Source organism: Eucalyptus grandis, chromosome 3 (genome assembly GCF_016545825.1).
Source record: "Eucalyptus grandis isolate ANBG69807.140 chromosome 3, ASM1654582v1, whole genome shotgun sequence".
Lineage (NCBI taxonomy): Eukaryota > Viridiplantae > Streptophyta > Magnoliopsida > Myrtales > Myrtaceae > Eucalyptus > Eucalyptus grandis.
In genome coordinates this window covers 30,847,940-30,871,768 of record NC_052614.1, presented here as the reverse complement: position 1 = coordinate 30,871,768, position 23,829 = coordinate 30,847,940, and the positions used below count along the sequence as shown (strand labels likewise).

Below are 23,829 nucleotides of genomic sequence, written 5' to 3'. Positions count from 1 at the left end.
CATAAAGCTAACAAGTTGATGAACCCTGATGAAGGCTATGACCTCTCTTGGCTATATGCAGAGAGGCAAAAATATGGTCGTATAAGGGTCCTTGGGAATGGACACAATCTTTCAGCTGCCTCTAAAGTTCCCTAAAAATGAGAAGAATGCAGCAAATGTTAAATATTGAGCCAGGTGCAGGTGAGAGCACTGTTACTCGGGATGAGGAAGCTCCAGTCCTTGTTGATATTGCCGGGAAAAAATCAAAGCTCCTGGTAGTGGGGGGAAAGATGAGCAATTATAACAATGCTGTATTAGAGGTATAATCGTAATTTTTGCAGTATAATCCGATTATGTTAATTGGTACAGTGCTATATTTTTATTATCTTTTCTTAATTAGAAAGCCTTTTTTTTTCCCTTCAATTAAAATACTGAAGTATATCAGAAAGTTTCTATTGAACATTTCTGATACAATAGTCAAACAGTACTGGAACTGCTTCTGCTGCTATTATTATTATTATTATTATTATTATTATTATTATTATTATTATTATTATTATTATTATTATTAGGTAGTAGTAGTAGTAGTAGTATAGTTTAAAAAGCCCCGCTGAATTTTGTGGTTACAGTAATTAGATAATGTTGACACGTTTTTTCTTACTTTTTCGTAATTACTACGTGGTTTAATCTTTGTGCCCTTTTTTTTTAAATTTTTATGTACTCGTGTAATTTCTTAATAATTTTCAGGATGCTGGAGTGCTCGCTGAAGGATTGGTTGGACTTAGAATAAAGGCCTGGTGGCCATTTGATGAGATGTGAGGACTCTAGACATTCACTAGCAATACTTTATTTCTGTCTTGGTTGAGCATGTTATTTGTCAATCCTCATCTCCTTCTTTCACTTGCAACTGCTGTTCCTTCGGTGATGGCTGGCTGCTGCTGTTGTTCCAATGATGGTCTACAGCAGTAATGGTTGTTTATGTCATTTTCTTGCTATCCCTGATCGTTTGTTTTACAGGTTGTATGATGGCCTAATTCAATCTTACGACCCTCTAACGAAAAAGCGCAAGGTGAGGTGACTATCAGTCTTTGAAAGTTTTTCCCTTTCAGTTTGCAGTCATTGACAATTGTTTCACTTTTTAAATTGCTGCTGTCAGGACATGGTAATTCTTCCTTACAAAGACAGCCTTCTGTTATTCAGTTGGTATCTGCAACAATTTGATTTGGATGGCAATCTGGTATGTGTTTAATTTTTTGGTGAAAATAGGGAGTTCCGTCTCCATCTCTAGTTTCCAAAATGTTAAATCTCAAATTGTTCATTTCACAGGTCAATCAAGGGCTTACTGTTTATGGGAATAAAGGAAGCACAGATCAGCATGCGTAAGTTATTTTTTGATAAAGTAATGCCACTATTACTTTTACATGTTGGTGACGTGATTATTACTGATGCATGTTATTGTCTAATTTCAATATAGCTACAAACAACAGCTGAGAGAGGGTGTGCACAACTTCTTAGTAACATTCATTGAAGTGCTTTGTGAGAGACCACCTGGTCATGATTGGGAGCTTGAACCTAGTGTTACCTGTGGTGACTATCTGTTTGGAATGCTTCAAGTTAGTTTACAATAAGAGCTACTAATATTTACCTTTAAGAAGATTCTAGCAATAGTCGAAGTTCTTATGTCTATTGTTTCTGAAGTTTAAGATCTCACACTTCTCTTGGAAAGGAGACATGAGTTCAGTGCATGATTTACTTATAGTCACTCGGTTATTTTCTGCAATTGATCTCTTTTAGATATGGTGAACTTATGTAGGGAACGGGCTATGCTCTATATGCCAATGATCGTGAGTCTATAACAGTCACTGTTGAAGAAGTGACCCCTAGATCAGTGGGGGCTCTTATAGCATTGTATGAGCGAGCAGTTGAGATATTCGCCTCATTAGTTAATATTAATGCCTATCATCAACCTGGTAAATCGTTTACCTTATAATTCTTATTTAAATTAGATGATTGCTATATGTTTTGGGCTTATTGCTGTTGAGAATATGTGTGGCCTCTCTGAGTCAAGAAATTAAATCAATTCATCCAACTGGCTGTCTTTTTTCTTGGCCCTGATGTGCGACTGAAATTCTTAGGTGTTGAAGCTGGGAAAAAGGCAGGAGCAGAAGTATTTGCTCGTCAGAAACGGGTTCTGGCTGTACTCAGTGAGGCCAGGTATCTTACTATAACAAGCTTGTCTAAGATGGAAACTATCAGCTCTTAAGGAACGGGGAACACTTAAAGAAACTGTTCAGTGGGGTGGTAGAAACATGGATAAGAAGAAAAGCAAGCTCGTAGGCATTGCAGATGATGGACAGAAAGAGATCCGCATTGAAAGGACAGATGAATTTGGCCGAATAGTAAGTTTTCAACGAAAAAAAGATATTAATCATAAAGCCTTGTAATACTAAATTGTCCATTATAATTTCTTTTGCCTCTGACAAAGAAACGCCATTTCATTACTTAGATGTTTTTATGCCAATCTTCTTGTTTTCAATGTTTTGCAACAGTTAACCCCAAAGGAAGCTTTCCGATTGCTTTCCCATAAATTTCATGGAAAAGGGCCTGGCAAAATGAAGCAAGAGAAGCGCATGAAGCAATACCAGGAAGAATTGAAGTTGAAGCATATGAAGAATTCAGACACGCCTTCTTTGTCTGCATAGAGGATGAGGGAAGCTCAAGCTCAAATGAAGACACCTTATCTTGCGCTTAGTGGTCATGTTAAGCCTGGGTATGTTTTCCTGTGTTAAAAATCAAGTTACTAGTTCTTTATTCATTGGCATTTAAGTACATAGCATTTTAGATTAATCTGACTTTATAAGATGTCAATGTAGAGTGTCTTGTTCCATGACCAAAGTGCTTGACTGTCTTTTTGCTTTGCTGCTTCAAATTTTCTATTTATCCCAAATCCCTCAGAGCCTGGGCTCTGCTGAGGAGATGTTTCTGTTTGCTAATGTACAGCTCCATGGATCACTGCCTGGATGACTCTTTCCAGATTATATTTCCCCAGACGTTTGAGGGAAATCTCCAGTTTCAAGACTCGTGAATTTGTTAGCTTAAAAATCATAGCCTATGACCATGCATTATAGATCAACCTATAGATGTCTCCATCTTTATGCTTAAAAAGGTGGCACCTTAATAGAAATTTGAGTGGTCTGACTTGATTGATGATAAACAATCTATATCTGAGAAGACAATTCTGGACTTCATGCAATGTCTATTTACCATGGTAATTGAATGATAAAATAATGATTAGATTTTTGTTACTTTGTACCTATTTATTTAATTGTTTTTTTTTTCTTTTTCTTCTGGGGTGTTTCCAGTCAAAACAGTGATCCAAGAAAGAAGTCAGAGCCACCATTGAGAAGGATCCTGGGAGCTTAACGCCCATTGCTTGGAGATAGGAAGGTCAGTGTCGACCCAAGTCTGTTGCTTTTTCATCTCTAAATATAGAGCGCAAAGAACAAATAGAGAAAGCAGAGGAGAAAGAACGAATGAGAAAAGAAAAACAAGAGAGGGAAAAAAGAGAAGCTGAGGGGAAAGCTGGCAAAGAGAAAACCAAAACAGCTAAGGAAATTGATCAAGAGAGAATTGAAAAGGGTGGAGGAGGTGAAAGTGATACGTCAACTACAGAGAGTATGCTTGATGAAAGGATTGGCCTTGTGGATGATTATCCATCTGACCAGGTTCAATAGAATTTCTCTATCCTATTAACTTTTTAACGAGTTGTAGGTCAATAGTTGTAGAAAATTGTTGTTTCTTAATTTTTGAAAGTTTTGGTGTGGGATCTATATTGCTTGCCGCATGTTCTGTAGCATGTAGAATACGATCTGCATGGACAATTTCTTAAATGGCCTAACATTTTTTTTTTTTGGTTGAAATAAAATTACCTATTGACTGACTGAATAATGTTACGTTGGCATCATAGCTATGGTGCCTCTGCACATGCAAGTTGATTCAATGCCTTTCTTTTTCTTCTTTTCTTTTTTTCCCTAATAGTAAGCCATGCTTACAAAGTTGTGGATGCATATTACTATGTTAACTTCCTATGCAATAAACTTCCTCCCAGTTCTTTACATGTCTCCACTTTCGATAGGATTCGGAAGAAGATTTGGCAGCAGAACATGATCATCTATCGACTGGAGTCCAAGATAAGGGAATTACGGCAAGTCATCAAAAGTTTTATCATGCAGTACACAATTGATTCTCTGTAGTCAACATGATTCCAACAATCTGGACATTTGTTGTTCTGTATAGCATGTTGTGGAAGAGAAAGATGAGTTTTTAACACTGGCAAATGAGGAAGAGTCAATTGTATCATCTGAACCTATTGTTGATGCTGAAAGCAAGGTGGCTAATGGTTATATAGATGCAGAAGTACTTTATCTCAACTCTCTTGATTTTATTGCTTTAATGTGACTGCAAACCCTTAGATTTCTCTGGTTAAATCTGGTGCAATCATAAGCAAGTATTATGTCGTAGATGCTTTTTGCTTACCACAAGTACTGCCTTTGCAACGCAGCGATATGCATGAAATTTTATGTTCTCATACCAAACTTTGATTTCAGTCGATCATAGCAGAAAATGTTATGGCTTGGCGGAGGTGAATGTCTAATAGAAATCGTGTTAGCCATAGAAATTATAGTCGTCCTCATCACCTTCATTAATGGACTCCTCTTGTCTTGTGTTTTTATGTAATATGATCCCATTTGATGCTTGGGGTATCTCTGCTTTCTCTGACATCATTCCTTGCAGATGAATTGGTTAAGCATACTCCTTTTCTGCCATTGCCAGTGTATGAAACATAATTCACATGTCATGGAAAATTCTGTTAGATTTAACTCAACATGAAAAAATATATTCTGATTACACTTTTGACCTCTAATAGAAAATGCAGCTTTTTTTTTTTTTTTTTTTCAAAATTTGGCAAGAACAATCTGATTTATCAGTGTAATTTCCATAAAGTAGATATCATAGGTTTGAGAATGAATATCTTTACTGAGGTGTCCACATGACTGCATGTTACTTTTCTTCCTCTTGCCCAATGCAGAACATTTTATTTTTATGGAGTTTCTGAAGTTCTTGTGGTTTTGAATTTGAAATGATCTCAGATATCTCACTTTAGCTGGCTTTTCCAGAACTCGTGAGAATTGTGGCATCCCAAAATTCAATGTCAAGCCATAAGGTGTGTTAAAGTCTTTAATTAGATGATAAAATTTCCCAAGGTTTATGCTTTAGCCATTAGTTTTTTTTTTTTTTTTTTTTTTTTTAGAATAGATGATGTGTGCATATGTTTGTGAGAATTTAAATTTGATAGATTATGATAATAATCTATGCTTGGCTATGTACTTTATAAATTAAATTTCAATAAACAAAATGTCACAAGACTTTGGCCATATTGAATATTAAAAAATTTAAAAATATTTATAGAAGAAATTCAAAAAAAAAGAGAGGGAAAAGTCAATTTTTTTGGATTGGGCCTTAGGCCCATTGGCCTAAGCTTTTAATGGGCCAAGTTGGCCGGCCCAATGGAGGCCCAAGAGGGAGTGGTCGACCGGCCACAAAGGAGGCCCAAGCCCAAGCCCAAATTCAAGGCCCATTATGCATGCAATAGGACAAGTGGCACAAAGGAGAATGCCGTGCATTGGCTAGTTTAAAGGCATGTGATGATTGCTAATGATGGGAATTAGGGGGGATAAAAGGGAAGAGAGAGAGGGGTGGCCGGTTTTTCCCCATTCGGCCGAGAGAGAGAGTGAGAGAGAGAGAGGTTTCGAGAGAGAGGGAGAGTGGCCGAGAGAGAGAGGAGGAGGAACCGCCGTCCATCCGCCTTGTGCTGCCGTGCTCGCCGCCTTACGCCATCGACCGACCGGTCTAGAGGCAAGTGGGAGTCCTCTAGCTGATCTTGCATGTGTGTATGTTACTTGCATGTTGAATTTTTGGGTGTTTAGGTGAGAAAAACCGAAGTATGGATGGTTTGTGTTTGAATGATTTGGCTGTTTTCGCTCGAACAGTGTGAGTCGGGATGTTGTGTGAGCTTGCATGCATGTTTAGAGTACGATTTTGGCTTCTATTTCTTCATAAACTTTGTAGCTAACATCTTGAAATATAACATACTAAAATTTTGTGGAAAATTATGGAGATTTGACGGGTTAAAGTCTCATCCTACGGAGACCTCAGATCTGGAAATATTTTACTGACCTTTTGTTGGATTTGTGGTTGCATGTTGGTTTTTGTTAAGAATATCTCTTCGATTTCTTCATGAACTTTGTAGGGGACATCTTAAAATATAACATACTCAAATTTGAAGTGAAATGAACAAGTGTAGCCTAGTAAATCGACTAGATCTTGAAGACGGTAATTCTGGAGATGTATTTTGGGACACCCGAGACTTCATGGACCTATATGACGACCATAATCTGGTTATTTGACTTATATATCTTCATGAAACTTGTAGAGTACATCTTTATGTATAACATATCCAAATTTCAGAGGAAACTAAAGAGAATAGGTAGGTTAAAACTCAATATTTCGGAGAAGTTTGCACTGGACGATGCGGTAATGGATCCAGAAGCTTCGTGAGACTGTATAAAATAATCTAAAAAGAATCTGGCTTGGAAGTCTTCATGAAAGTTGTACGAAAATGTCTTGGTTATAACTCAGTAAAATTTCGTAATTTTTGGAGGCTGTATGGATATTTTAATCGAATTTCTTCGGAAACCGTGCATTCTGGTTTCATCCGAAAATCATATGATGTTTTGTGAAAATTATGAGATTGTGTAAAATTCTATTTGGCCATGTATTTTGCATGTAATTATCATCCTGTTGGCTTGTTTGATAATTGCTTTAATTTTTATAATTTTGGGAATTTATAGATATTAAATTTAATATTTATGAAAATGGCAAAAGTTGGAATTTAAAAATAAATAAATAAATAAATAAATAAATAAATAAATAAATAAATAAATAAATAAATACAATGGATTATTTTATTGGCCATAAATTCCATTAAATTTATTAATAAATAATTATACATTGTTGCATGTTTGATAAGGTCTTGGTGTGTGCATGACATTGAATTGAGATGCATGTGTGAATTTCATGCCAATAATGACTTGTTTGATGTCATGTCATATGCCATGCTAAATTAAGATTGAAATTGGTAAATGTGGATAATGATAAGTGAGTAGGTGGTTGTGGTGGAGGATGATGCTCGAAATGTATAGAGATGCATTGCCGGATGGCCCCGGGAGATTCGTGGATGCCCGGAATGTGGGGGTGCCGGAAGCCCTGTCGGAGGTTTCTGCCCGAAGGAAATACCTCGCGATGCCAGGATTGGGGTGCGGGATGCCCGGCCAGGGAGTGTAAATGCTGAAGCCCTATCGGAGGTTTCTGCCCGAGGGGAATGCCTCGTGATGCCAGTTGGGATGCGAGATGCCCAGAATGTGGGGGGCCGGATGCTCGGTGGCCTGAAATGGCTGAATGCCGAAAGCCTCGGAGGTCTTTGCCCGAGGGGATGATAAAATTGATGATTTGAGAAATGGGTGATGTGGTGATCAAATGGGAGGTTAACAGTGGAAATTAAACTATGGCATGATGATATGCATGATGATATGCATGACAATGATGATGATGATGATGATATAAGATATAGCATGATGATATGCATGATGATATGCATGACGACGATGATGATGATGATATAAGATATGGCATGATGATATGCATGATGATATGCATGATGACGATGATGATGATGATGATGATGATGATGATGATGATGATGATGATGATATATGATATGGCATGATGATATGCATGATGATATGCATGACGATGATGATGATGACATGTGTGGTGTGGTGGTGCCATGATGATGATGACATGTGTGGTGTGGTGATGTCATAATGATGATGACATGTATGACATGATGATGATACACATGTATGTGTTATAATTTGTGATGATGATGCATGATAGTATGCGCATGGCTTCGAGGTAAGTAATGCCTGCAATGCATGTATGACTTGTATGATGTATTGAGTGGTTGTTGGATTTCTTATCTGCTGAGTGGTTGTACTCACCCCTTTGGGGACCAACATTTCAGATTAGCAGTATGCCGCTTCCAGTCGTCGCGTAGGGTGCATTTTACGGTTTACCATCCGACGTCGAGGTAGAGTGTGAGGAGTATAGCTATCCTTCTGTGCTTGGACTGACATACATACGTGTGCGCTGTTTTGTCTCGTACGACATAGGCCTGGCTGGGGGCCCGATTTTTCAGGAGTTTGTCTCCATCCACGTTCGCCGCGATGGGGTGATGAGAAGGATGCTGCCACCGCCGCCGCCTGACGCACCGGACTGGGTGTGAGGCCTGTGCGTGACGAGTAGGGGCTGTTTCTTTTTGGATAGTTAGCCGACACTTATGATGGGGGTTGTGCACATGTGATGTAGAGGGTCGAGGGTTCTTTTTGAGGTTTTAAGCTGGACATGGTTGAGTCCTAGCTTTTCCTTTTTGATGTACCGACCCAAAAGAAGTCCCATCTTGGAAATATATGTAAATAAAGTGTTGTGGCTCGTCTATAAAAATTATGGTGATTAGTGGTGTGTATTGGTATCATGGTTGGTAGGGGGAGAGATGGTGATGCTTTATTTAGCTTTCGCTAGTGAGTCGCGCTGGGACCGTTTTTAAAAAAAAAATGCCTGTGAATAACGACGCTTCTTCTAAGGGTAGAACAAAAGGGTAATAAGATGTAACATCGGTGTTTGTGGCGACCTTCGAAGGGTTCGGGGTGCTACAATGCCCCTTTTTAATGATTGTTTTATTACTTGTAGGGAGATGACGCATCTGAGAATGCTGACGAACTGTCAAAGGAAGAGTTGAGTCAACTTGTTGCTTCTCATTGGACAGGGGAGAAGACAGAGAAGGAAAGCGGGGAAGAATTTGCAAGAGATAATAATAATGAGGAACAAAGTAGGGAGATCCCAAAAGACACGCGTGATGGTATTGATGATATATATGCGTTAGAAACTGCTGACAACGAAAAGAATGAGTATGATAACGTGGAAGATGCGTTTGATGAAGATTCTGCAGTGAACAATCATTATGATTTCAGTTCTCATTACAAAGATGGATCAGTTAGTGACTCAGACGATGAATTGGACTTTGAAGGTTCACTTTTATAGCTTCATGTGAATTTGAATATCCTATTTTAAATCGAGAAATTATTCAGTAGTATGAGCGCGCCACGTCATCTGCTGACGTGGTGCGCATCTACCACTCAGATATCGACACGTGTCTGTAGGTGGTCAAGACTTCTGTTTTCATATTTACTTTTTAAGAATCTTTCATTTATTCTTGAGTTTTTTATGCTCATAATTCTTTGAAATTCATGATGGACAGACTATAATTTGCTCGAGGAAGTGAAGAGGGTGACTGAAGCAGCTCACAGAACAAGAACTAGACTAAGTGTACATCCTTATTTTAAGTTGCCGTTTCCCCTCCAAAACGTCCGGCGTGCAGCTGCTAGTAGGAGAACGAAACTCTTGTTCCTTCCAAGTGGACTGTCAAAAGGGGCCGAAATCAGTCTCGATATGAGCAAAGGTGTGATGTCAGAATCTTGACCTTAGAGTGGACTATATATACTATGCTATCGATTTTGTAAGATGGCTACAAGTTCTGCGCAATAGGTGTAGATGATTTTTGTGGTAGGCTTTATGCATTCTTCTTCTTCTGTTTATCGGTTACTTCTTTTTTTTGGGTGGGGTCATTCTCTTGGCTGGGGTATATACAACATTAGATCAGCTGGGTCCTTCTGAAGGCATTAAATATTTATCTTTAAAACCTGATCTTGCTCTAGGGATTTAGTGATAACAATGTCAGTATTTACTCTACCTGTGATGATGTGATCTCCTTCTCATATTTTTTCTCCTTAAGTCAATAATCAAGCCATTTGATGATAAAAGATGTATTATCGAAGGTTAAGATCAGCTCTTCTATCTCTGTCTCAGAATCTTCATTATATGGGTTTATATCTGGATCACAGTTGCAACTCCTAAGAATATTTGGAATCGATCATTCAACTGAGAAAATGCTATCAAGAAGTCATTCCTTCTATGCAATTACATTCATCGATCAGGAACATTTCTTAAACAAGCATGGTTGAACTTATCTAACTTGCTTATTTAGGTTTTAATCTCATTTGTAAGTTATTTTCTTGCCATGAGATTAGGAAGTGCAGGACTTGTCAGGTGTTGACTCTTTGGTCATGCTTTGGATATACAAATTAAAAGTGTCCGTAAATGTCATTTTTTTCTAGAAATGATTCTCATTGAATTTTGTAAGTAGTTTTTCGGTCTACTTGACCTTGGCATTCCCATGCTTTTGGCTAATACTTTCCGCCTTTTATCTCTTTAGTCACAGAAACGTACCTGGTAAAATTGAGTTTTACTATGATGACCAATCAAAGGAAGGAACAGGTATGGAGACTACTAATGAGATTTAACCAGCTGAATTGAGAGCTTAAAGGACCAAAGTGAACGGACTTATAACTTATTAAACCAACATCTCGTCAGAGTTGAACAATGTTGTGTCTTCTCGCCCACATTATCATGCGAAATCGAAGTAGTGTATTTTATATGACACATGTATTCTGTAGTCGAGGGCCAAAAAGAACTTGAACACAGCATTACGATGTTTGAATAACAAACTTTTCAAGATATCTTCCAACAATACAAAGAGTGAGAATTAAGAACCACCATATTCTTTATAACAATAATTAAAAATTCAAGATTGTTCTGATTTCCAAAACTAATTGAAAGTAAACTAATGTCAATTCTGTTTGTATATCTACACACACTCAAAAGCTGTAGAAATTCTTTAGATCCTCTTTCTTGGCATACCAGCTTGGTATTTATCTTTGAAATGTGAGGATACAGATCCTTGGAGGAGTTCGCAATCATCCCCTCGGTGACTCCAGTAGCAAGTGATATATCTACACAAACATTCGATTATTTATATGCACGTGCCATCTCAAATGCCATTTACATATGCACCAATATGTCTTTAGTTGTTTAAATTGAATAGAATTGGGGAAACTAAAACCTTGGGGAGACTTCTTCTCATCAAAGAGCTGAGTGATAATGTAAATAATAGCTGCTGCACTAGATATGGGGCTCCTCCTGCAAAATTAGAGGATAAAAACCGAGGAGAATACGTTCAGCACTTGAAAAGGAACGATAGTAAAGCATTTGAACTAAACCTGGTAACTAAACTTTATACACAGCAGGTCTACATTGACGAACCTGCTCAAAACACGTCTTTCAACCTCAATAGAAGAAAGATAAAATGTTGTCAACCAAGTTTTACAGTTTTCGACTCTTCCTCCAGTTTTACCATTAAAATTCCAGCCAATAAGAGAATAACCACTGAAAAACATTTAGATTGTGCAATTTGATATCACTGTCAATACTTATATCAGCTTGTCTATCATCAGCAAGTCCACCCATCTCCTGCATCTAAGTTGATTTTGCCGAAAGTACTATGTTGATGTCTGTCCTGCTTCTCTGGAACAAGTAAACTAACAGAATCAAGGATGTCTACAATACATACATAAACATAAAACAATGAACTTGCATCATTACCTCTAACACGATAGCCCAAAACCCGATCAACATGAAAAGCAGAAAAGTGTCAAATGAATTAAGATGGATTCTAAGATCGATCACCAGAATCAAACAACAAAGTTGGTCATAAGTAGATTTACCTACTGAATTCACTCTGGCGGTACTGCTTATGCACATTGGTGTATTATTCACATGACGGTCTCTTTTCTTTGGCTTTACTGGTGGGCTTTTCAACTCTCCAGAAACCTTATGCACCACAAAATCAATTTTTAATATATCATCAAGCCTCAATTAAAAGGACTTTCCCTGTGTCTTTGCATGTGGAAACCATCAACTTAGAACTACCAACCAAAATATATCCAGGGCTTTTAGATATCTTTAGAAAACAAACACGCCATGCAAGAGGACCAAACACCAAACTGCGTCCACTCAATATATTGTAGAGGTTCATATCTTAGGAAGCAAAGGAAAAAAAAATTGTAAGTCCCTTAGATTTGCTAAATGTAACTGAATGCGAGGAAGTATCTTATATATGTCTATACGTAATATGTCGGTAATGAAAAGGCCAATGTAAAAGTATCTACCTTTTGTTTATTTGGACCATTTGAACCTTCTTTTGCTCCATTTCTTCCATGGCAGACCGTGAACCCTTGTTTACAATTGTTCTCTTTCTTAATTGTGAATTACCTATTTCAGGTAATGCAGCTTTCTTCTTCGACCCATGTCTCTTAAAAGTAGCAATAATTTGCTTGCCATCATCATTCCTGCTCTTAGAAGTAGCAATAATTTGCTTTCCATCGTCGAGTCATGCGTTTCTTCTGAATGTCATTTTTCTGCACAAGCTTTCTCTTCTTAGCTCTCTTTACTAGCACCAGTTCCGAGAGCAGCTTGACCATCTCGACTATTGAATCCATCATAACATTGAGAATTTTTCTTTGATGCTTCATCATATTGTTCTGAACTCACCAGTTGAGAATGAGATGAAGCGGGCACAGAAGGAGAAGCTAACCTTCTGGTTGAAGGTGCTTTTGCTGGAGGTACATCTACCTTCTGTTCATCATCATTTTTCTGAGAGGAAGAGGTTCCATCCGTAGAACCACCCAGGGATGGGCAATTAGGCTTGATGGTGCATGGGTCCTCTCCTGGGACAGATCTGGTTTACCTTCCAATGGCTGAACTTCAGGTGTTACAACAGAATTCCCTCCACTCAAAGACCTCTTGCTTGGAAAATGGGAGCCACCAAGCATTCGAGATACTTTTTCCGTGCTAGACAAAGTCTTGGATCTTGACCCACAAATTTTCGTCCGAGCTCGCTTCAAACTGGAATCGAGATGGCTTATTGGCTCAACTGAATCACTTTTCGAGCGGCACTTAGGACATTGCCATTTCCTTAGTGGAATCCGCTGGAAATGGAAAACCGTAAAATGAGACAACTAAATTATCTCAATCAAGTACGATAAGACAAATGACAGCAATTAACACATCTAACTCAAGGCAAGACTCCTCAAATAGCTATGAACTACCTTGAGAGGAGGATCAAGGCATATACATTCCATCCCCAAAACTCAGCAGAACCTCAACACAGCATCTAATTCTCTTTCGTTGGCACAATTATATCCCAAGACATAAGCTCGTGCTGCAAGACACAAGCATGAAGTGTGAGGCACGTGTCAATCATAGCTAACGAAAAAAGAGAAAGGAAACGGTTAACTAGTTACCAAATCGACCAGGTCCCATGAATGGTTCAGCTTCATCTGTCACACCACCTTGCTGCTGCTCCTGAAATTTTTCATGTGAAAAAGCAAAAAAATCAGTTACCTCAAAGATTTTACTCTACGAGAATGACAAATGCTAGCTGTTAATTTGTGATCCTGGCTAGATAGATAAAAGAACGACTCTGTTTTAAGAAATTGGAGTGTTGAAAGAAGACGTTCTACTCACGGCATCAGTCTCCATTTCAGCAGCTGACAGCAACCTATTTAAACAGTGTCCAGATATTTTGCAAACCAAGAGCTCATTGGCAGGATCCATAACAGTTTCTCTGCACGTCTCATCACAGACTGAAAGAAAAGACGATGATGAAGGAAACCTCATTAGGAAAGACATTCCTGCACGACACATATAAATTGGATATACTAAAGAGACTTGTCATTGTTAGCAATTAAAGTATTTTACCATGAACATTTCCAGTCTTCTCACAAACGAAGACATCGCCAATTTGATGATAAGAACACGTTTCTCCTGAACAAACATGGTCCAGAACCAATGCATCAGTGAACCCTTTGCTGCTTTTCCACAATGTTGACGCCTAAAAATTATTTGTTTTTAATTAGGTTTTCTTTTATTTTATCTTTTTAGAAAAGCGGAGAAAAAAACAAAAAAAGCGGAAGAAAAACAAAAAAAAGAGAAGTAGCCCTCGAATGGGCCCATACGGCCCATTTCCCCTTTCAGCCCGGCCCCACCAGTCGTCTCCTTCCTCGCGCCTCTGCAGCACACGTGCAGAGGACGCGACGCCGGAGAAGCAGGCGGACGGCGACCCACGTGGGAGGGGCAGCTGGTGTCGGATGGGACGCCGGTTCGGCCGACGGAGGCTGCTTGGAGCACGGGGACCGGCGGTCAAAGCTCCGTCGACCGGCTGCCCCCTCGCCTATAAATAGGCCCCCATTTCCGTCGTTGAGGGGCACGCCGAGAACGATCGAAGGCTGCAAAGCTTCGAGCTTCCTGCTGAGAGACTTCAGAAGGGGAGCCGAGGTTGAGCAAGCCTAGATCCGAAGGCTCGCGGCCGGAGAGGGGGAAGTCCGGCGGAGAAACACACAGAGAGAAAGGAGGAAGAAAGAGAGAGGCGGCCAAAGCTCGGGGTCCCTAAGAGACTTCGGGGAGTTCGAGCGTTGGGTCGGCTGTGGCGTGGTGAGCTCGGAGGGGTCCCCGAGAGACTTTGGGGAGTTCGCCGAGCGAGCCCGAGGGAGAGAGAGGGAAACTCGGCGCGACGGATCCGGCCGGATCCGACCGTCCAAGATCCACCGTCCTCGTCGTTGTTCGCCGCGGTCGTTGCCATCGGGCCGCCGTTGCCCTTGTTGCCGTCGCCTTTGCCGCGCCATTGCCGAGCGGGTATCGTGATCGTCACCGTCGCCGCGCCCTTGCCATCTCCCTCTCCGTAAGTCCGGTCAACATCGCCGTTGCCGCCGTCTTCGCCATTGTCACCGCGCACCTCTTCGGGCGCCCCCACCCGGAAACCCTAGGGTTCTCGATTTTCCGGGTCGCGATCCCGTGGTCGTCGGGTCGGACCCGAATCGGGAACCGGATAGGGATTCCGTAAACCCTGCAGGGCGGGGAGCCGGGTTGCGGTCGATCCTGGGCCGGGTCGAGTAGGGTTCCGAATGAACCGGGTTGTGAGTTGGAGCAGTCGTGGAGCCGGGTCGTTGGGCCGGGCCGGGTGTCCTTGAACGCCCGGCCACGATGCCGTTTCAAATAAAATAAAAAAAAAAAAAAAAAAGAAAAAAAAAGGGGAGTCGGGCCCGCAAGCGGGCCCGTCCCAGTGGGTGGGCGGCCCGGTCGGACCAACCCGCGGATTCGACCGGTTTTATTTTTTATATTATTTTAATATAAAATAATATTTTAAATAAATAAATAAATAATAAATATTTTATTTTCGAAAAATAAAAAAAAAAAAAAAAATTTATTTCCCAAAAATATTAAAAAATATTTAGAAAATACTTTATTTTCCAAAAATAAAAAAATAAAAAATATTTCATATTTTCCAAAAAATGTCAAAAATCCAAAAAAAGGCCAAAAATTCATGAAAAAGCCAAAAATTCAGAAAAAGCCAAAAGACATGTATTTTTCCAAAAAATACCAAAAAACCCCAAAAAAATCCATTTTGTGTCCAAAAAAATTAGAAAATGACTCAAAAAATGTTTTTCCCCCAAAAATGCATGGAAAATCCCTCGAACATCCAAAAAACCTTAGTGTTTAAACAAGATTAGGTACCGAAAGGGCATTAGTGATTAACTAGTGTAATCAAGTCCCCGATCCTAATTTCTGGTTGCGCAGAGTGAGTATTTCTCCCGATACTTCACTTGGGTTTCTAATCAACCCACCCCAAATCGATTAGTGGCGACTCCAATTTAAAAATTGATTTACAAGGTTAAAAACTCAGACCATTAAGTCGTGAATTGGTGGACTTGGGAGAGTCCGGGCTTAATAAATTCAGCCGAGCCATTAGCCTCCTTAGGCGCCCGTACCCGATTGCGGGTGCCGAGAAAAAAGAGGTTGCGACAGCTTGGCGACTCCGCTGGGGACTTTGAGGACTTAGGCCATTTTTGTCTTGTTTAAATTCTTTACTGACTTAGGTTTTTTTCTTCATGCAGGTCAAAAGCTTAGAAATTTATTTTAATTTTGCTTAAAATAGATTATCTTGTGATTATAAATTGTTGTGCATGCTTTACTGTTTTAGCACTACACATGGCACACACAACCGGCCGCCGGACCTAGGCCGCCATAGGATTTCTAGGATGGTGTTAAGAAAGATATGACCTCGAACGCGAGACTGCGATGTAGAGGTTGCCTTTCTTTTCCCCAAATTTCTTAGCCGAGGTTAGGAGGGTATGCTGCTAACGCGAGACTGCGACGGGCGGATATCCTTTTAATTTCAACAAACCTTCTCAGTTAGAAATCGAGCCGCACATGTCATGCGCATGTCTATGTGATTGCCATCAATTTCCTCGCGTGAAGTAAGTTTTTATTTCGTGTACTTTGCAATTTACTTTCCTTCCTGTATATATTGAGTAGTCCATGATTAGTGTAGGATTTAATATCACGGTCATCTAAATTTGGGAGTAATTGTCATAAAGTTTTTTTTTTTTTTTTAAATTGCAAAAGAAATTACTTTCAGTTGATGTTTTTATTCTTAAGCATGTTAAAAAGTTCTTTTTCGCAAGATTTTTCATTTGCCTCAAAAAGGGATAGAAGTCTTTTTCAAAATTTGTTACAATTCATGCTTTCCTCGCCTTTCAAATTGAATAGCCTTTTAGCCCATGCTAGCATGTCACATGCCATTTTTCAATTCATGCTTAGGAAATCCTCTACCTTTTCATGAATAAACAAAAAGAGTAGGATTAGGTTGTCATCATGGACAGACTCCTATCTACGCCTTGTCTTCACACATGCTTGTTTATTCATGGCCAGGTAATCACGTTCGCCGATCCAAGCTCGCTCAAAAGCAAGAGCAAGAATGGCCGAAGAGAATGTACCAAGCCGTGTTGCGGTCATGGAAAACGAAATGAAACAAGTCTTCAATGTGCTTCAACAACTCTCAAAGCAGATAGACTCCATCCAGGCAAGCTTACTCCCGCCCCGGCCTCAATCGAGGTATTGTTGCCACAATCATCTACTAGGGGTGATCAAGGTGGAGATACCGACGATAACATGCCCGAATTGGAGGATGATCCGCACCCAACCATGATCGAGAAAGCTAGGCCAGACAGTTTGTCTAAAACTGAGCATGACAAACGCCTCAAAAAGCTCGAGGAGAAGCTGAAACAACTGCAAGGCCTCCAAGATCCTACTTTGACGGACCTCTCCATTTATTCCAATGTCAAAATGCCGGAAAAATTCAAAATGCCTGAGTTTGAGAAGTATGATGGCACGACTTGTCCTAGGGCTCATTTGCAAATGTACTTGGTTCGAATGACCCAATACGTTAATAATGCACCATTAATGATCCAGTTGTTCCAATCAAGTCTAATAGGCCCTGCCCTGAGATGGTACATTACAAAGAACATGAATCTCCTCGAAACATGGAGCGAAGTGAGTGAGGCATTCCTCAAGCAGTATAAGTTCGTAATGGATATTACCCCTTCTCGCGAGGATCTTGAGCGTACCGAAAAGAAAAAGCACGAATCGTTCAAAGAATATACTATCCGATGGAGGAATCTGGCCGCCCAAATCAGTCCTGAACCAACCGATTTCGAGCTGAGAAAGATGTTTATCAAAACTCTCCCTTACGAGTACCGCAATCGAATGGTAACCACGATCGCTGAATCATTTAATCAACTCATTCCAAGAGGGGAGCAAATCGAGATAGGGTTGAGGGATGGTTGGTTCACCGAACCCGCATCCACGGGCAAGTTCAGCATGAAGAAAGATAAAGAACCCCGGTAGATGTCAATGCAACCTACAATCATTCTCCAACAATTCAGATAAGTGCAAGACAGCAATAGACCACCAGCCGTCAGTCATCTCAGCGTTACAACAACAAGAGACAATTTACTCCTCTTCCTGGATCTCCGTCACAGGTACTGGCAGTCCTCCGGAAAAAGAACCTCCTTTCGATTGAGCCAAAACAACCCAACGCTGAAAGTTTTTCCAACTATGACCCGTCAAAAATATGTGACTATCACATGGAAGAAGTGGGGCATTCAACTGATGAGTGCTTCGCCCCCAAGAGTCGAATCCAGAACCTGTTGGACACTAAAGCTTTCTCATTCCAAGACAATCCGCTCCCTGATCACACCGACAAAGTAAACGGTATTCAGTTTTGAAGATAGTCGAGCAGAAATGTCGAAGCACATACCGCCGACATCTATCAAGGACTCGGTGAAGGCCGGGTATTATTCGTGCAATGAAGTGCCACCCCTAGCAACGAGAGAAAGAAGGGCCGATGACATGACCACCATGTTTGGAGACCTTTTCATAAACACCATCAATGAAGGACCGTAAGGGGAAATGGGTGCAGCCAGCTCGAGCGTAACCCTTTTTAATTTTCGTTTGTATTCCCTACGTGGGAACTTGTACATCTTTCTTAAGTCTGGCTTGTTTTTATTTTCAACATCAGTTTCGCTCGAGGAACTAACTTTTGAAAACACTTTTCCAAAATGTAAATCCACTTATTAAATAAAGTTGAAAATATTTTGAGAGCATGAGGTGGTATCCCAAACCTGCCCAGTGATGTTATCCAACCATGAAAAGAAAATATCATCCAAGGAGAATACCGAGGGTGGGCTTCCTCATGTTTTTTCTCCCTAAAGACGTATTTTGAAAATAAAAATATTTCATCACCCAAAAGCTTTTGTTAAAATAAGATGATTAATTTAATCATGTTTGTCTTTCTGACTCACTCACTTCATGTCTCAAAAGATCATTCTCACCCCCTTTGACTTAGTGTGACCAAGGGACATTTGAACCTGGCACATCATGTGAACTCACCAAGTTCAAAAGCACTCTTCCAAGAAAGCGGGGGCAAACAGAAAGGATCATCACGCTTCAATGGTAAGTCCTATTCCCCGAACATAATGTCGAAAATGACATCCTCTCTCTGCCATCTACAGGAGACGAAGGATGGGATGTAATAGGCACATGCATATTATCAAACTTGAAGCATGCATAGCATGATAACTCGAGGCAGGATGTCGTGAGTCCATCAACGGGACTTCTAGCTTTGACAAGCCCAGAAGCACAAGGAGGGGATCTTTTCTCTCTCTTTGAATTGGCTACTGTCAACAGGGAAGAAATCCAGACAGTTGAAGCCGTCTCTAACCCGTATTCAAAATGAGGACCTAGAAACCCGACTTCCTATTCAGACGCATGCTCTCGCAAGAACTAATTGCCATCAGAGAATTAGAGGTTTTGATTGTCCATCTCAGATTCCATAGAAGCTTGAGGTACATGACCTTTGCTCAATGATGCTATAGTTAAAAGGAAGGAGAAATTCTACGAAGGAAGGCGTTGAAGATGAATCAACGACCAGCAATCATGCATACATGGTCACAAGTGAGGAAGGCCAATCGAAAGAAATGTCAAACCATGCCAAGATATAGAGGCCATCATCGGCATTCAAATATCTTTAAGAGCTAGCATATACAAGCTTTGGAGAAGAGTAATTTGGTATCGTTTCCAATACTCGCCACTCCTTGGATTTGCTTTTGACGTATTTTCCCTATTGACAGGAAACATTGGGAATCGAAAACCAAACTTGATGGTCAATATTGGCCAAGTGAGGTCCATGAGAATGACCCGTATCAAATTCACCTGACTCTGTGTAAAGAAGGACGTGTCATCTAGGAGCCAATTCAGAGAATAATTGACTTAACAAAGCAAGGGACATAGGACTTCGTGTCCCCATCTCACTTCAGGTTCACCCAATCATCTGCAAACCAGTGAAGGGTAAAGTTGTATCGCTTCTAGTTAATTCGATTCTTGAAAGAGTTCATGACTAACACATTCCCTCTTGTTTGTTGCAGGATCACCTGACTGTCAAAAGTAAGGATAACGAATCAATGTGAAGCATGTCTTGTTTGTTGCAGGATTACCTGACTGTCAAAAACAAAAATCACAAATCAAATGAGAGGCATGACAAACTCTCCCAAGCAAAATGGCATCTCAAGTATTGCCAAAGCAAATGACAGAGATCCTTCAGGCCTCAACTCACATTTGATTTTGGCCAGACTAATTAATCTACTTGTACATCTTCTCTTCTGCAGGGGCAAAAGCAGAGATGCACGATCAGATCCCTAACCCTAGCTGATCCTTCATGTGTCATATCCCTAAATCAATAGGAGTAACTATCGACACCCATTTGCGAATAACCCTTTTGATGTTCAAAATTTAACATACTTGGAAACACCATTATGTTATCTCCCAAAGTTGTCAATAGGGTATTTTTTGAGTCAAAACCATTCACTTGTTTTGAAAAGTTCAAACTCCATCATATTCAAAATGTTGCATGTCATTTCCAGATGAATTATGCATGATGATTTCGTCTGTCTAAGTCACTGATTCCACTGAGGATTATTAGAATAGACAGCTAAGTGAAGAATACGAGATTGATTGGGCATGCTGGATGAGTCGCGTCAGAATGATGACAGGCAAGCTATATCCTACACACAATCCCCATCTATACACTTGTGAGATGAGTGCAGAAGATTCCATGACTACAGGGTAAAGAGTTCTCTCGCTAATGGTACGATAACCAAAACAGTGAGAGGCATTTCATTGCTCACCCCATTAAGCCCCATACACTGGTGAAGCTTCTCTCATATCCCCGTCAAAGAACCACCCCACACTGGGGCAAGTCGAAAACAAGTCAGCATCACAAAGTGAGAAAGGGGATAGAAATTTTCTTGCTTGCACTTGCATCAATCTTCGAGTGTCTTTATTGCATATGAACACTCGCGTTAATTTAAGTGCTCTAGAGTCATGAAGAGCAATTCTTTCTTTACGCACTTGTATTCATTGTACGACCCAAGCGAGTCTGTAATTTTACCCTCACATCAAGATAAAGCGGAAGTTATTATAACCTCGAGCGCCGATTGAAGACGAAGACTCAAGAGTTTAACAATAGTGTCGTGATTGAACTTGCCTAGGCTAGTTCCTCTAACGACAAGAATGAAAAAGCATGGGCATAAAAAAGCAGTGTACCTGGTAAGAGCAAGGTCAATGCCCATAAATGAAGAATTGGAATAAAAATAGGGGCATGAAAAAGCAGTGTGCCGGTAAAAGCAAGGCCAATGCCCCCTACCGAAAATGCAGCCAAGAAAATGTTGCTGTTGTGGTCTATAGAACCTCCATTTGACAGTGAGAAGAAAGACTGGTGACAAATGCCAAGGCAATCACCAGCTCTACCTTTTTACACATGAATCAAGCCTACGTTACATCCCCATTGTAAAAGTCTCTTCAGACTAGGGGCACTTCAATTAACGTAGGATTTCATATGTGCATAAGCATCGCCCGAAGAAGTACGAGCAAGATTACTCTATCTCTTTTCGCAGGGTTCTTGACTTGTAAACCCGGAGATGATCGTGCAACATTTTCGTCCATCAACTTCGACCTTGATGGTCCCCTCGATGAGCCGACCAAAACTTCATCATAATTTCAACAAAGACCACTCACATTGGTAAAGTCGTACCACTTGCGAGAATACTCAAACCCCTGCTGACATGATGACAGTGAGAAGTGTGGTCCTAATAAATCCTGCATCAATAGTCAGGATAGCCTTTTCCATGAGAGTGAGCGAAAAGTCCTTTCAGACTGAAAGTCCCTCATCTGGCATGCTCAAGACATCTACATTCTAAATAAAGGTTGTCTTTCAAAATCTTCCCGGTGGAAATCGAGATGATGCAAAATTGACAAAAATTATCATGCATGAATCTCATTTGAACTCATAAATTTACATCATATACAATCATGTGTGCATACTTTGTGCAAATAGCATACATACTCTTAGAGAGCAGAGATATTGCCGGGTAAGCATATCCCTATCCACATTTGTCTTAAGGTACCTATCACTGTCTAGGTACTCTCTTCTTGACACTCGACCTGTTCGAGTTGTCCCCAGAGTATTGATACTTGTGATTGACCAAGTATCCCTTTATCGTTGAATACCTGCTGCTGTCTAGGTATCTCCATTGTTTTTAGTACCGGCCATCGTTCGGATACTCCATTTTCCTGACACTCGACCTGTTCGAGTTGTCCTCAGAGTATTGATACTTGTGGTGACCAAATATCTCTTGGAATACCTACTGCTGTCTAGGTATCCCTATATCGTCAAAGTACCCACTGTTGTCCGGGTACTTCCTTTTCATGACACTCAACCTGCTCGAGTTGTCCCCAAAAATAATAGTAGCCATTGTTCAAGCATTCCATTGCTTTGCTTGGCACCGCCGCCTAGGTATGCTTTCTTACACTTGGACTTGCTGAGTGGTCCCAGATCATGTCATTAAATACTTGTGCTCATCCAAGTATTCCGGTACTTTGTACTCCTGCGGCTACTCAGGTGTTTCAGCCCTTTTGAGTGCCTGCGGCCATCCAAGTAAGCCTTGTGCTATATTCAAGTTTATGTTACCAGGAGGTGAGAGACCTTCACAAATATCTCAGGTACGCCATCGATATTCCCAATTACCAGGAGGTGAGAGACCTTCACGAATATCTCAGGTACGCCCTCGATATTCCCATTTACCAGGAGGTGAGAGACCTTCATGAATATGCGAGGCACACCCTCGATATTCCCAATTACCAGGAGGTGAGAGACCTTCACGAATATCTCAGGTACGCCCTCGATATTCCCATTTACCAGGAGCTGAGAGACCTTCACGAATATCTCAGGTACGCCCTCGATATTCCCATTTACCAGGAGGTGAGAGACCTTCATGAATATGCGAGGCACGTCCTCAATATTCCTAATTACCAGGAGGTGAGAGATCTTCATGAATATCCAAGGTACGTCCTCGATATTCCCCTTTACCAGGAGGTGAGAGACCTTCATGAATATCCAAGGTACGCCCTCGATATTCCCAATTACCAGGAGGTGAGAGACCTTCACGAATATCTCAGGTACGCCCTCGATATTCCCATTTACCAGGAGGTGAGAGACCTTCATGAATATGCGAGGCACGTCCTCAATATTCCCAATTACCAGGAGGTGAGAGACCTTCATGAATATCCAAGGTACGTCATCGATATTCCCTTTACCGTGAGGTGAGAGACCTTCATGAATATCCTGCACGCCCTCGATATTCCCAATTACCAGGAGGTGAGAGACCTTCATGAATATCCAAGGTACGTCCTCGATATTCCCACTACCAGGAGGTGAGAAACCTTCACGTATATGCAAGACCCATCCTCGATATTTCCACACGAATATCTCAAGTATGCCTTGATTCTTCCTTAAGAGTTTATACCTGTGATCGTCCAGGTACCCCTCCGATGCTTGTGATCATCCGTATCCTCCAAGAGTTTGTACTTGTGATCATCCAAGTACTATCTCCCAACAAATGAGATGCCCCGAGAAAGGTCGGTGCATCTCCGTCAAGGCAACCGAAGAAAGGTTCGGGTCCTAGACAAACCATTGATTGTTTTGACAGGCGACCGAAGAATGGTTCGGGTCCTAGAGAAGCATCTCCCGTCAAGGCGACCGAAGAAAGGTTCGGGTCCTAGACAAACCATCGATTGTTTTAACAGGCGACCAAAGAATGGTTCGGGTCTTGGAGAAGCAATTTCCCGTCACGGTGACCGAAGAATGGTTCGGGTCCTGGAGAAGCAATTTCCCGTCACGGCGACCAAAGAATGGTTCGGGTCCAAGACAAACCACTGATTACTCCAATAGGCGACCGAAGAATGGTTCGGGTCCTGGAGGAGCAATCTCCCGTCAAGGCAACCGAAGAAAGGTTCGGGTCCTAGACAAACCACCGATTGTTTTAA

The 23,829-nt window shown here is 40.8% G+C and overlaps 2 protein-coding genes and 2 long non-coding RNA genes across 6 annotated transcripts; 2 read left to right on the top strand and 2 right to left on the bottom strand.

Moving 5' to 3' along the window:
• The first annotated feature begins 1,000 nt into the window (after positions 1-1,000).
• LOC120291382 (glucose-6-phosphate isomerase 1, chloroplastic-like) lies at positions 1,001-2,101 on the top strand. Of its 2 annotated transcripts, XM_039308656.1 has the most exons (4): positions 1,001-1,048; positions 1,136-1,358; positions 1,454-1,592; positions 1,793-2,101. In XM_039308656.1, the coding sequence occupies exons 2-4, from the start codon at positions 1,276-1,278 to the stop codon at positions 1,967-1,969; spliced, it is 399 nt and encodes a 132-aa protein (XP_039164590.1). In that variant the 5' UTR covers positions 1,001-1,048; positions 1,136-1,275; the 3' UTR covers positions 1,970-2,101. The 2 variants fall into 2 exon arrangements, with proteins under 2 accessions (XP_039164590.1, XP_039164589.1); XM_039308655.1 differs by lacking the exon at positions 1,001-1,048 and having other exon boundaries at positions 1,086-1,358.
• A 35-nt stretch (positions 2,102-2,136) lies between these two features.
• LOC108954186 lies at positions 2,137-4,198 on the top strand. Its single transcript, XR_001979914.2, has 4 exons — positions 2,137-2,378; positions 2,529-2,749; positions 3,342-3,704; positions 4,115-4,198. It is a non-coding gene; the product is annotated as an uncharacterized LOC108954186 (long non-coding RNA).
• A 6,507-nt stretch (positions 4,199-10,705) lies between these two features.
• On the bottom strand, positions 10,706-11,649 carry LOC108960738. The gene is made up of 3 exons (XM_039308464.1): positions 11,317-11,649; positions 11,117-11,193; positions 10,706-11,006 (listed from the first exon to the last, which is right to left on the bottom strand). The coding sequence occupies exons 1-3, from the start codon at positions 11,448-11,450 to the stop codon at positions 10,726-10,728; spliced, it is 492 nt and encodes a 163-aa protein (XP_039164398.1). The 5' UTR covers positions 11,451-11,649; the 3' UTR covers positions 10,706-10,725.
• Positions 11,650-11,794: 145 nt separating this feature from the next.
• LOC104454851 lies at positions 11,795-13,936 on the bottom strand. Of its 2 annotated transcripts, XR_005549256.1 has the most exons (6): positions 13,813-13,936; positions 13,579-13,697; positions 13,356-13,416; positions 13,161-13,273; positions 12,222-13,040; positions 11,795-11,883 (listed from the first exon to the last, which is right to left on the bottom strand). It is a non-coding gene; the product is annotated as an uncharacterized LOC104454851 (long non-coding RNA). The 2 variants fall into 2 exon arrangements; XR_005549257.1 differs by lacking the exon at positions 13,161-13,273.
• Between the last annotated feature and the right edge of the window lie 9,893 nt (positions 13,937-23,829).

Coding starts and splice junctions, on each gene's coding strand:
- LOC108960738 (XM_039308464.1), bottom strand. CDS start 11,450: ATGTTTTTCAGTGGTTATTCTCTTATTGGCTGGAATTTTAATGGTAAA. Junction 11,194..11,316: donor GAAAGACGTGTTTTGAGCAG/GTTCGTCAATGT, acceptor CTAATTTTGCAG/GAGGAGCCCCATATCTAGTG. Junction 11,007..11,116: donor TGAGAAGAAGTCTCCCCAAG/GTTTTAGTTTCC, acceptor ATGTTTGTGTAG/ATATATCACTTGCTACTGGA.
- LOC120291382 (XM_039308656.1), top strand. CDS start 1,276: ATGTTAAATCTCAAATTGTTCATTTCACAGGTCAATCAAGGGCTTACT. Junction 1,359..1,453: donor GGAAGCACAGATCAGCATGC/GTAAGTTATTTT, acceptor ATTTCAATATAG/CTACAAACAACAGCTGAGAG. Junction 1,593..1,792: donor ATCTGTTTGGAATGCTTCAA/GTTAGTTTACAA, acceptor GAACTTATGTAG/GGAACGGGCTATGCTCTATA.